Here is a 13,613-nt window from a genome sequence, read left to right as displayed (position 1 = left end):
GGAACACATTCAGTACAAGATTTATGCAAACAATATCATTGGCACAAAAAAAGGTGCTTTTTCACAATTTACATGGGAAATTTGCATGCATATACTGTAAAAAATAAATAAAATGTTGCCTTAAATTTTTAAGTACAATCAAATTGGGTGTTTAAGTCATTTCAACTTAAATTGCATTAAACTGACTTTAAAAATATGAGTTGAATCGTGGATAATCTATAAAAAAAAGTTGAAAATTGCTTAACTTATTTTGATGAGTTAAAGCAATGTAAAAACATATGTTGTCATAACTTATTGATTATACAATGTTTTTCAATGACGGGAACTTCATTTTAAGTGTTTTGGACATTTTATTTTAAAATAAGTCTATATACTTTTTATAACTTTTTATTATTTTATAGTTAGAACATCAACTATTGAAATGTCTTCCAGTGGTCCAAGAGCTCAAATATTTAGGAATAATAATAGATTCACGTCTTTCATTTAAAACACAGGTGAAAAAGGTCATAAACAGAATCAAATTTAACTTGGCAAATTTCAGACACATTAGGAATAATTTAACTACAGAGGCCTCAAAGTTATACATTAATGCTATGATTTTATCACATATGAATTACTGTCTTACCAGTTGGACACAGACAGGTCGAACCACATTACGACCAGTTGAAATACTTTATAAACGAGACTTGAAAACGTTGGATAAAAAGTTAAATTCATATCACCATTGTAAAATCTTAATTAAATATGATCTGTTAAATTGGGAAAACATGATTAAGTTTGCTGATATCTTACTTGTATATAACATTTTTCATGGTATGGCTTCCCCTCCGCTCAATAAATTCATCCAACAAAATCTAAACGCATCCACCAGAGCGTCTACAAGAGGGGATTGTAAAATACCATGTAGAAAAAGTAGTTTTGGACAGTCAGCTTTCTCTTTTCGAGCAGCTCATACATGGAATACCACACCCACAGAACTGAGGAACAACACATCCATTAAATCATTCTCCAAATCCATAAAACATTGGTTATTGTCAAATCAAATATGCTGCCATAACACAGAATAATATATTTGCATTCATCGTTATAGTGGTGTCTCTGTGTGTGTGCTTATATGTTGTTGATGTATTCAAATGTGTGTCTATACACTTTTATCCGTGTCTACTGTGTGTGATACTTGTCTTTGTTATTTTGTTTTTTTTCATCAACCTGCCAGTTGTCCAGATCGTGAATAGTAGTGTTATTCTTACTTATTTTTATCTAAGGCTTTCTTATTGATATGTATTTATTGTATTGTTGTAGTGTATTTATTGTTTTCTCTTAACCATCAACCTGCTAGGGACTGCAGATGAAAATGAGCCTGTATGGCTAAATCTGGCACATTTACATTTTGGACTTTGTCCTCATGTTGATTAATGTGCGTTGTCCCTTTAAAAAAAACCAAAAAAAAAAAAACCTATATGAGAACGAGAAATGTGGCTTTGTTTACTAGCTGATATTCTATATTTTATTCTAGTTAATGTTTATTTAAAGCAACAACAATTTTATTTCATGGTTTTATTTTTATTTTCTGTTTATTCATTTATGCATTTCAGTTTGGTTTCAAAAACCTGTGAGAACTTTTTCACTTCTTTAACGATTATTTTACTCAAATTAGCACGGGAAGATTCAAGGAAAGACTTGGAAACAATGTTTTCTGCAAAATTCTATCTCGTTTTGGGATTACAATGTACCGTTTGAACACCAGTTTTCTGCCAGTTACACTGTTTCAAGGCCAAATGTTCAAACGTGACGACGTAACTGGCAGAAAACTGGTCAGATACAATGTTTCAAGGCCAAATGTTGAAAAGTTACTTTGTCACACAGGCTTTGATCAGACTGACCCTAAACCCTCATGAAGGACCTTCAAATCTTTCCTCGTCAGTGTGTAAAACGTCACGAATGAAGAAGAAACGAGTCCTCTAAACTCAACTCAAATGACCCTGAAAACACTCGCTGATCAGCTTCAGTAGTAAAGACTAATGCTGTGACAATAATATCACACTATTTTTCAGCTTTTTGATCTTGACCTTTATGTGTCTGTTTGATTGTACACGTCAGTTTGAAGTGTTTTGCAGAAATGAACTTGTCAACTCTAATTAAATCAATTAAAAAAAAAGAAATATATATATATATAATAATAATAATAATAAATGCATAAAATGATGTCCTTCCTCAGTGTTTCTGTCTTGTTTTCCAGCACAAATATCTAAACATTCTGAAATCAAGATTTACTGGAGAAGCAGAAATGGCTGAAGAAATACATTTGATGTAAAAAAAAATACATCAAAATGAAGCTTATTTTAAGCTCAAAATCACTTCATTTTAGGGTGACCGGACGTCCCGAAAAATTCAGAACAGTCCCAAAATCTAAGCTGTTGTCCCGAATCCAGAATCCGGCCCTAACTGTCCGAAAATTATACTAAAGCAAAATCTCGAGTAGTTATTGTCTGATAAAACATTAAAAACTGTCCGTGGAGGTTTTTTGAAGTTCTACAAAGATACGCATTGATAAGCGGCGCGAGGACAGCGGATGTGCGGCCAGTCGTAAAAAAATACTTGGGCCTAATGTCTGATTACACAAAGCAAATCATCTACACAATTATGTAGTTTTCTTATTTAATGACCGACAATTTAGTTGTAATAATAATTCTGGTCTAAGGCTTATTAGTGTTAAAGGTCGGATTTACGCACTGTTACAACAGTCATTGTTTTGGTTTTTTTCACAATGACATTTGAGTTCATGATTTTAATGGCAGACTAAAGTCTAAAGACAGACTGTTGAGCTTTGAATACAAATATGTTTGGTTCAGGTTTGAAATTCATTATCTTTTATTATAGGCTATAGTCTAATATCATAGAGGCCTCTTCGAATCTCAGCTAATCTCATCGGTCACTTCATTATGATGCATTTCTCAGTAAACAACACTTAATATCTTCAGCAAATGAAGGAATGGAAAACAAGACAAAAGTAGTTTTTCTTTTGTTTGTTTGTTTGCGGCTTACCAATTGAATTTTAGATTAATTTAAATAAAAAAATCACTTAAACATCATAAGACTAAAAGGATCACAAAACTCTCAGTCTCTAGGAAACGCAATGACCAAATTAAAAGTATGATATTCATAATGTTATAAATTGACACTCTTTTACTGGATAAACAACATTTCAATTCATTTTGATAGATTTTTCAGAAAACAATTTTTAATATCTTCAGTCATGTTGTTTCTCCAGTAAATGCATCTTGTTTGAAGGAATGGAAAACAAGACAAAAATCGTTTTTTTGAAGTTCAGATTAATTTCAATAAAAAACACACACTTAACATCATAAGACAAGAAGGATCACAAAACTCAGTCTTTAGGAAATGCAACGACCAAATTAAAAGTATGATATTCATAATGTTATAAATCGACACTCATTTATTGGACAAACAACATTTTTCAAAGTTTTCCCGGCGTCCGTCCAGCAAACGCGGCATCTAATCAGCGGATCATTAAAACCTTCCTTTGTTTCGTCCTGCAGCTTCTCTTCAGATAAATGAAGTGAAACTCAAAGCAGAGAGAACTATTAGTTTCGATCTGGCGCTTTGATAAAGCCAGGAGTCACGTTAAAGGACGAAGACGGCGCAAGGTTGATTGAACGAGAACAAGGGCCGCTATCTCTCCGAGTCCTCATTATCACAGCACATTTAAATGTAACGACTAATGCAAAGATTAATTGCTTGGCTGCAGATAGAAGCATCTCTCTCTCTCTCTCTCTGTGTCTCTCTGTGTCTCTCGCTCGTGCTACAGCTTCATTAAAGCCCAGCAGAATGAAGATTGATTGCGTTTTACCTCTTGGAATGAGAACGAGCTGCTCGTCATTCCATGCGCTTCCTCATTATTTAATCTTTCTGCTATCAGAGGGGAAAATCTCGGCACACTCCTCGTGAATAAACCATTAGCTGTGCAGTTTCACATGAGGAAAAGAATAGAATGTGTGAGAAAAACACTGGATGGTGTAAGAAGTGACCAAAATGATGGAATTGTGCACAAAGTCACCATGAAATCAAAGTTGTTGTTTTTTTATGAAATATTGCAGTGTTTATTCTAAATGATTCATCGGTGCACAACATTATTGTTTTAATAATCTTGAATCAGAATAACTTCGGCTCTTCTCTTCTCTGATGATGTGGGCGGGGCTATAACCTGTCACTCACATGAGATCAGCCAATAGCAAACCACAACCATCCAATCAGTTCCCCACAGACACAATCAAGCCCCGCCCACATTTGATCTTGTTCCAGAAGCGTTTCACTCGATATACGGAACAATAGAGCAAATCTCAAATGCGTTATTGCTTGTATCATAACCAAATGTGCCCAGCTGTGCTAAAATGCAAATATAAGGCATGAAGATAGTGAGATATTATAAACATCTTATATAGAATAGGAGATATTATAAACATTAACATCATGATTTTCTGTTAAGCTGTTTTGAAACAATGCACTATATAAATACATTTGAGAAGCACCTTTTCAGCGCTGACAACGTGTCAGTCTTTCTGTGGAAACGGTTTATGACTTTATTCCGTGTCTCTCTCTCTCCCTCTCTCTCTCTCTCTCTCTCCCCCCCCCTCTCTCCCTCTCTCTCTCTCTCTCTCTCTCTCGGACTGCAGGAAAGGTGTGTTTGGCTCTGCTGTGTTCAAGCGCTGAATGTTCTGGGCTCATTCTCAGTCCAAACATTTCCACAGCGTGAATCTCTGGCACATGTGCAGCGTAATCTCCTCTAAACGCTTTTATTAAGAGCTTTAATTGGTCCTTCAGAAGCACTGCAGCGGATAAGCAGATGATCCTAAAAGACACGCCCTCATCCGCCCACGGCCAATCAGCTGACAGCCTCATCACAGGACACGCCCACGGCCAATCAGCTGACAGCCTCATCACAGGACACGCCCTCATCCGCCCACGGCCAATCAGCTGACAGCCTCATCACAGGACACGCCCACGGCCAATCAGCTGACAGCCTCATCACAGGACACGCCCACGGCCAATCAGCTGACAGCCTCATCACAGGACACGCCCGCGGCCAATCAGCTGACAGCCTCATCACAGGACACGCCCTCATCCGGCCACGGCCAATCAGCTGACAGACTGTGTGTCTGTGTGTGAGTGTGTGTTGGTGAGTGTGTGCGAATGTGTATGTGTGTGTGTGTGTGTGTGTTTGTCTGCGCGAGTGTGTGTGAGTGTCTGTGTGTGTGTGTTCATTTGCGCGAGTGTGTGTGTGTGTTCATTTGCGCGAGTGTGTGTTTGTCTGTGCGAGTGTGTGTGTGTCTGTGCGAGTGTGTGTGTGTTTGTCTGCGCGAGTGTGGGTGTCTTTCTCTGTGTGTGTGTTTGTCTGAGATTTGTGTGAGATTGTTTGTCTTCGCGAGTGTGTGTGTGTCTCTGTGCGTGTGTGTGTGTGTGTGTGTGTTTGTCTGCGCGAGTGTTTGTGTGTGTGTGTGAGTGTGTGTGTCTGCGCGAGTGTGTGCGTGTGTGTGTCTGTGCGAGTGTGTGTGTGTCTGTGCGTGTGTGTGAGTTTGTTTGTCTGCGCGAGTGTGTGTGTGAGTTTGTTTGTCTGCGCTATTATGTGTGTGTGTGCGTGCGTGTGTGTGTGTCCCAGGTCGGGTCTGAGACTCACCAGTAGTAGAGGAGATGTTGACGTCGATGCTGATCTCAGGAATGCCTCCTCCTCTCAGCGACGCCACACAGGTGTAGGTGCCGAAGTCGGTGAACTTCAGGTCGATGATGTCCAGGTTGGTGGTTCCGGGAGAGATGTCGGGGTCGGTCTGAGTGATCACCATCCGCTCGGAGCTGCGTAACGCCCGGCCGTTCTTCAGCCAGCTGAACTGCAGCTCCTCGGGGGGAGTCGCCTCCACCTGGCAGGAGATCTTCACCTCGCGCCCGATCTGGATGTTGTCGTCGTTGTGGTACGGGTCAGGGGTGATCCAGAAACGACCCTTCTTCAGCGCTGGGACGACACAAATCAGAAGAAACACCGTCAACTAAACCGTCACTACAATCCTACGTTATTACAAACCTCAGGACTCAAGCGCTTAACTAATTTGAACTAACTTGTTCATGAAGATTCTGTAAGTGTGTGTGAGAGTGAGCGTGTGTGTGTGCGTGTGTGTGTGTGTGTGGGTGTGAGTGTATGTCTGGGTAAAGCCTTTAATTCAGGGATTTAAACAATAAACATTACCTTGTTCATCTAAGCATCATCACTAGAGCTCATATTTAGGGTTGGGGGTTCTCAAAAATCAGTCATTTTTACTACTCAATGTTCAAAACAACGAGACATTTCCCAAACACGCTTGACCAATCACAACACATTGATAAATAAAAGTAAATTGCCGCCATTGTAGTCGTGAGTTTCTTCCGGGAACGAACACGTCACAATATTCCTCATTAAAATAATTAATGCGCAGAATAAAGGGGCGGGGCCTGGTTGAGTTAGTTAGTGGTGTGTTAAACTGGCGGTTATGGTAAGGGGCGGGACATTTCCCAAACACACTCGAAACGCTCGACCAATCACAACACACTGCTCCAGCCGACCAATCAGAGCACAGTGTGCTTTTCAGAAGGAGGGGCTTCATAGAGACAGGAAGTAAACAGAGCGTTACTGACAGACTGGGAAGAGAGGAGCCGCAACAATGGAGAATATGAGGAGAATAATCAACATTCAAGCAGGAAAACCTGCTCTAGTAGAGCCTGAAACATCAAGACTTTGCAGTAATAGTTCATCTTTAACTGAGCAGCTAAAGCTGATGCTTCACGCTCTGATGCTTCAACAGGCCTGAAATAGCAGCGTCCGTGTTCAATGAAATAGATGAAAAGTGAGGTCAGAGAGTCCAGAGCGACACATTACAGCAAAAACACAGACAGAAATCAGTCATTTATCTTCTTAATTCATGTTCCTGGTCTATTTATGATTGATTTATCAGTTGCATTACTCTAAAGACAGAAATGAATCTCCGCATAATCTTTCGTTAAAATGCAACAGCATTTCCTTTTCTGATGATGTCATCGAGGCTGAGGGGGAGGGGCAAAATAACATTAGCCAATAATATTGTAGCCTGACGGTCTCCATCCAATCAAGTCTTGATTTATAAAGTCCTGTCAAACCCTCATATTCTGTTTCTCGTTGAGGAAGTTAAAATATAATTATAAATTATAATATTTGCAGATTTCTTGTAACATCTGGTTGTTTATCATGTTTTTTGATGCATTATACTTTCTAAATGTATGTTCAATGAATAGATGAGTATTATAACGTTTTATAACTGTGATTAAAAATACATCTGTGCATTTAAAATACATCTATAATCCATTACATACAGGCAAGTAAAGTGTTACCATAATTATGTTAGTGCACATCTTATTTTATGCATCACTCTTCATATTTAGCGTTGATGGTGTTTATTGTGATGTTTGAAACTGCTTAAAAACAACATGGAAGTACTTTGACTTTTGCTACACTTGCATATGAAAAGATAATGCATTATAATGTACATTATGAACACCTTTATAATGCACTATACATGAAGGCTTTTATTTGCCGCACAGGAAAATATAAACTGCTGCAAAAGAAGAACAGGAGCATTTTAAGTTGCTAATCTGAAGTCGTCCTCTGGAAAGGCAAACGCCCGTGTGTTTCAGATACACATCTAGATTCATTTCGCATGCAGACTGTTTATTACGGCATTCAGATGTGGCGGAATTTTATCTTGCAAACAAAAGAGCAGTCGGAGCGGAGGAATCTTTTCATCTTCTCCCGCATGACATTATCAGGCTGAAATGAGGAGGAGGAGGATTTGAAGAGCATGAAGAACGCAGAAACAAACGCAGCCTATCAGCCTCAGGAGACTCGTGGATGGAGACACAGCTCCACCGCTTCATCACCAGAACGCTGTCGTACGGTCAGACTGTTTCACGGATGACGAGCAACTTCATCTACGACACTGCAATACATTTGTGTGATTTTAACGGTAAAAACGCTACGGTTGAAAAACTGTTAATTGGTTAACAGAAAGTTTCCGCACTATATACGCTGAATAACTGTGATAGATCTAACCGTACATTTAATGTAATTTTACAGTAAAATACCCTTAAATTTACATCTTTTGGAAGTGAAAAAGAACAAGTCGTTGAATGATTTACAGTGAAAAATTGTAAATTGACATTCCCACAATTCCCTGCGTGACACTTCACATCTGATGTATTTTTGTTGAGATAATTATGTTTCTTCATGTTTTTTTTAAATCAGTTATGTACATTAGGGTATTATGTTACATTTAATGTTGTTAGTGTTGATTGCATTTTTAAATGTCATGTGTGTTACCATGATGGTGTTTAGTGTGTGTGTGTGTGTGTGTGTGTGTGTGTGTGTGTGTGAATGACACTGTGCAGCTTCTGTATTAGTATTAGTTCTCTTGTGGAAAAGCTGCTTGTGATGAGCTTTGATTGATCATGTGACTCTCATCTCCACTGTGATTGGTGGTTGTCAGTGTATTACAGTGGTACAAAACAGATATATATTTACAGACTGCATTTATTTGATAAAAACACAGTAAAAATTGTGAAATATTATTCTAATGTAAATCATCTGTTTTCTATGTGAATATATAGTAAAGTGTAATTTATTCCTGTGATCAAAGCTGAATTTTCAGCATCATTACTCCAGTCTTCAGTGTCACATGATCCTTCAGAAATCATTGTAATATGATGATTTGATGCTCAAGAAACATTTATGATTATTATCAGTGTTGAAAACAATGATATTTTTGTGGAAACTGAGAGAATTTTATTTTCCAGGATTATTTTATGAATAGAAAGTTCAAAACAACAGCGTTTATTTGAAATAGAATTTTTTCATTATAAATGTCTTTACTGTCACTTTTAATCAATTTAATGCGGCCTTGATAAATAAAAGTAAATTGCCGCCACTGTAGTCGTGAGTTTCTTCTGGGAACGAACACGTCACAATATTCCTCATTATAATAATTCATGCGCAGAATAAAGGGGCGGGGCCTGGTTGAGTTAGTTAGTAGTGTGTTAAACTGGCGGTTATGGTAAGGGGCGGGACATTTCCCAAACACACTCGAAGCGCTCGACCAATCACAACACACTGCTCCAGCCGACCAATCAGAGCACAGTGTGCTTTTCAGAAGGAGGGGCTTCATAGAGACAGGAAGTAAACAGAGCGTTACTGACAGACTGGGAAGAGAGGAGCCGCAACAATGGAGAATATGAGGAGAATAATCAACATTCAAGCAGGAAAACCGACTCTAGTAGAGCCTGAAACAACATTGAGGGACTCAAATGGCTTCAAATAAAGATATGCATGTAAAACTAGTTCAAACGCTACTTCATTAAGACCTTGTCTCGGCGTTGAACAATGTGCAAGGTCAGTGTGAGCCGGTCACCCGCTCGAGTGACTCGAGATGAAACACAATCACCTGCGTCTGGCGGGTGTTAATTCCTCACCCTGTTGAGCTGAAAAACACGCAGCAACGGTGACCTTTTCACATCAGATAACGGCCACAAAAGACGCCCGTGCCGCTGATCAGAGCGTTGCTCTGCCGGACCAGATCAGAAAAATGTCGCAGACTCAAAATCAACAAACGTGAATCGCATTAGATCATCGTCTATCAGAGAAGAGCGTTTATATCTGTGAATCTGCCGTCGCACTCTCCTGGAAAACACTGAGAAGATGAGATGAGTGCTGATTAAATATCACAAATAATCGGGGAAAGATGGAATCTAATTGCTTGAAGAGAAAATTAAATAAATCGAATTTCTCTTGGGGGCAAAATATTCAAATTCAGATTAAAGTCATATTAAGGCGCTGACTAAACTATAACTCAATTAATTCACAGCATCTGTCCTGATGAAGGGTGAAATATTCTGCAGAAAAATTACATTTGTTTCTTTAATATATTTATATTTATACTTATACATACATATACATACATACAGTAGCCTATATAAAAAAATATGGCCTTAAAAAGAAATATATATTTTGCAAATATTATTGTTTTATTTTTGGGTGTGCAATATGAGCCAGACATATTTTAATAATAATAATAATAATAATAATAATAAAAATAATAATATAAAAAAAAAATATATATATATATATATCCCTAAAAAGAAAAATATATTTGTATTGCTTTCTTGTTTTTGCAAAATATATACATTTGGTTATTTTGGGATTATTTTTTTTTTTTTATACAACTACTTTTTTCAAAAAAAAACTTTTTTTTTTATACAACGACCAGCAGTTAGTCAAGGGATAATTGGTCTAACTTTTCATATTCAAATTAGACCAATTTACATTTTTATATTACTGACTAAAAAGTTATGTAAAATCTGAAAAGTAAGACTAATTATATCTTGTTGGTCAAACTAGTTCTTAAGACAGTTTATGCAAACACTTACCAATTTATGCAACCAGTCAGAATGAAATGCACTATTATCTTTCAAAAAATCGGGAAACTGTGTACATCAACACACATTTTAAAGTCAAATAATTGTATCCCTTAAAACTTATCTTTCATCACCAAAATGACATATTTAAATGTTTTTATCCTTGAAAATGCCTTCATGCCTTATATCATCTTGACTGTAACTCGACACCCTTGCCTCATTTAGTATGTGCGGTTCTATGAATATGCAGATGAGCCCCGCCTCCACTCACTCACTCAGCTCAGAGATCCACTGGTTGACGATCACACGTTGATCTGATTGGTTACAAGGTAGTTTGTGACGTCAGAAACACCAGCGATTTCAAAGCGTGTTTTTGAGACTGTCTTTGGTTCACTGCAGTTTTAAGGAGGAAATACTCAGCAATGGAGTCGACTTATGAATTTACACATGGTTTGTCTTAAAGCAGATTAAAAACTCCACATAGACACATAAACAACATTAAAAACTGAATACAACTTCCATGTCCTGCACAAACACAACTTTCCCATACGTTTGTACGTTTCTAATGTTTGTGTCGGGTTTAAGGAAGGGTTTCATTCAGCTTTAACGCATCCGGACGGACGCAGAGCCAGAACGAAGCAGAAAGACGTGCAGCGTATATGAAAGGACGCAGGAATCTGCATTGAGAGTTGGAAGCAGAGAGAAAGGCCGGCTTTAAAAGCACCGGGGCAGAAAATGCAAGTTAACACACAAAAGCACGTTTGCGATGCATTATTGATGGTGCAACCTTCGCTTCGTTGAGCTCCTCTGAAACGCTCTGATGTGTGTGTGACTGAACGCAGGAACACTCTCCTTCACCGCGAGAACAGATACACAGAAACACATGCTTATAAAACCTCAGTTCACTCCGAAAGCAAATGCATCTTCATTTACAACGACGCAGCTAATGCAGCAGATGCTGTCTGAATAATGCATCTCATATTCATAACCATGGAGAGAAAAACACACATTCTTCCCAGTGATGAAAACAAACACTGCTTAACATGTTAGTGTGAATCATACAAATATATATATATATATATATAATTTATTAATAATTAGTTAAAATAATTGTGATAATATATCAATTACTACTAATAAATCACTATATACATTTTATTTATTAATAATTATGCATGAATACAATTATTATTGTTGTTATTTTCATATATATATATATATATATACAAAAACAATATTTTTTGCAGTTTAATAACACTTATCATTACTCATATTAAATATCATTAAAAACGATATATTTAATTAATTAAATATATATATATATATGAAAATAACAACAATAATAATTGTATTAATGCATAATTATTAATAAATATAATTAATCAAATGTATATATTGATTAATTATTAATGATATATTAATACAATTATTTAAAATAATTATTAATAAATAAGATAATTTACATATTACAACACATTATACTTTGACAATAATCTATACACATATTAATGCTATGAACCTTCAAAAGAACAGCATTTATTTGTAATAGACATCTTTTGTCAAATTATAAATCTATTTGCTCTCACTTTTGATCAATTTAGTGTATCCTTGATTAATAAAAGTATATATATATATATATACATATATACATATATATACACATAATTGTATAATAAATATGATTAGATTTTGTGGTAAAAAATAAATAAAATAAGAATGAAATATATGTCCCTGAATGAAATATATATATAAATAAATCACAGACCTGTCCCGACGCATTACAATAATCTGATGCATTTATTCATCACTGAAGCTCAAAAGAAGAAAAACACTTTCTTGTTAATATTCTAGATCTACAGCAGACATTCATGGAATAAATTCATGAGTGCATATTATTATTCATTACCAGATCCAACAACATAACTGATCTGAAATGCATTGAAAGCATGTGTTTTGTGGCTGCATTAGTGCAGAGCGGCGTCACAGACGTTCTCTATACTGTGTCCTGATATTAATAAAGTGGCAAAATGAGTCAAAAGTGTTCAGTTCACTTTAGTAAACCCAAAATTTAAAGTAAAAAAAATTTGTAAACCCGTTGCCTTAAAATTATTAAGTAAATGAATGTAATGCTTAATTGAAAAAATTAAGTTACCGGTATGTGAACTTGACAATTACACATTTCTTAATTTGTCTGATTAAAGCATGACATTTATTTAATTCATTTTAAGGCAACGGGTTTCCTCAGTTTTTTAAGTTAAGTCAACAGAACTGATCACTTTTGATCCGCAGGTGCATTTACTGCACAAACACAGCTAGATGAACAACTAGACAAATTCAATTGCAATTCTCACATTACTGAATGAATTAGAGGTTCAGGCTGTGAATATTGTGCTTGTAACTCAGGATGGAGAGAGGAACGCTTCTCTTTCCGGTGGGATATAATGTGTTCCTGTTATCGGCTTAGGAGGTTTTCGATTATGGTAATGGCAGAACGCATTTAATCACACTAACGACGAGTCACAGACAGACGAGTCGCACTCAGGACGGGGTTCTGTGTCACCAAAACAAAACAAACTAAAGCGCTTTCGTTTACTGAAATAAAAACTAAAACAAATTAAAACACCTTTGTTAACTGAAATAAAATGAAAATCTAAAAACTAAATTAAATATAATTTTTTAATTAAAATATTCAAACTAACATACAAAAATTTAAAACTCTTAAATCAACTTAATAAAACTAAAGCAAAATCTAACAATGAAAGAAAGAAAACCTAAACTAAATTAAAAAAAGAGAATTTTTGAAAATAAAATAGAAATGAAAATAAATAAAATTCAAGTGTCTCCCAGAGCAGAACAGAGTGAGCAACCGCAGGAGTGTGTGTCTGTGACTGTCCTTGACCTGTCTAATGGGGCTGTTTATAACGCAGATCTCGTGATCAGTGTGTGTGTGTGTGTGTGTGTGTGTGTATGTGTGCGTGTGTGTGTGTGACGGGACAGATGGCGTCTCTACCTGCTCACACCTCAGAAGTGACTTTACTCAAGGAGACGAGAAGATTCCTGGAGAGATTCACCTGTCACTTTACTGTACACACACACACACACACACACACACACACACACACACACACACA

The 13,613-nt window shown here is 36.6% G+C and overlaps 1 protein-coding gene across 2 annotated transcripts in view; it reads right to left on the bottom strand.

The window, feature by feature from the left end:
- The window catches only part of LOC311068528 (MAM domain-containing glycosylphosphatidylinositol anchor protein 2), a 167,318-nt gene that overhangs the window by 50,492 nt on the left and 103,213 nt on the right, over positions 1 to 13,613 (bottom strand). For both annotated transcript variants that reach the window (XM_084091025.1, XM_084091026.1), the window contains exon 7: positions 5,696 to 6,025. In XM_084091025.1, the coding sequence (XP_083947151.1) occupies positions 5,696 to 6,025 (330 nt within the window). The remainder of the gene's footprint in view (positions 1 to 5,695; positions 6,026 to 13,613) is intronic.

Source organism: Abramis brama (assembly GCF_963993115.1).
Source record: "Abramis brama genome assembly, chromosome: 18".
NCBI lineage: Eukaryota > Metazoa > Chordata > Actinopteri > Cypriniformes > Leuciscidae > Abramis > Abramis brama.
The sequence above is the reverse complement of the archived record's forward strand: the minus strand, read 5'-3'. Positions and strand labels throughout refer to the sequence as shown.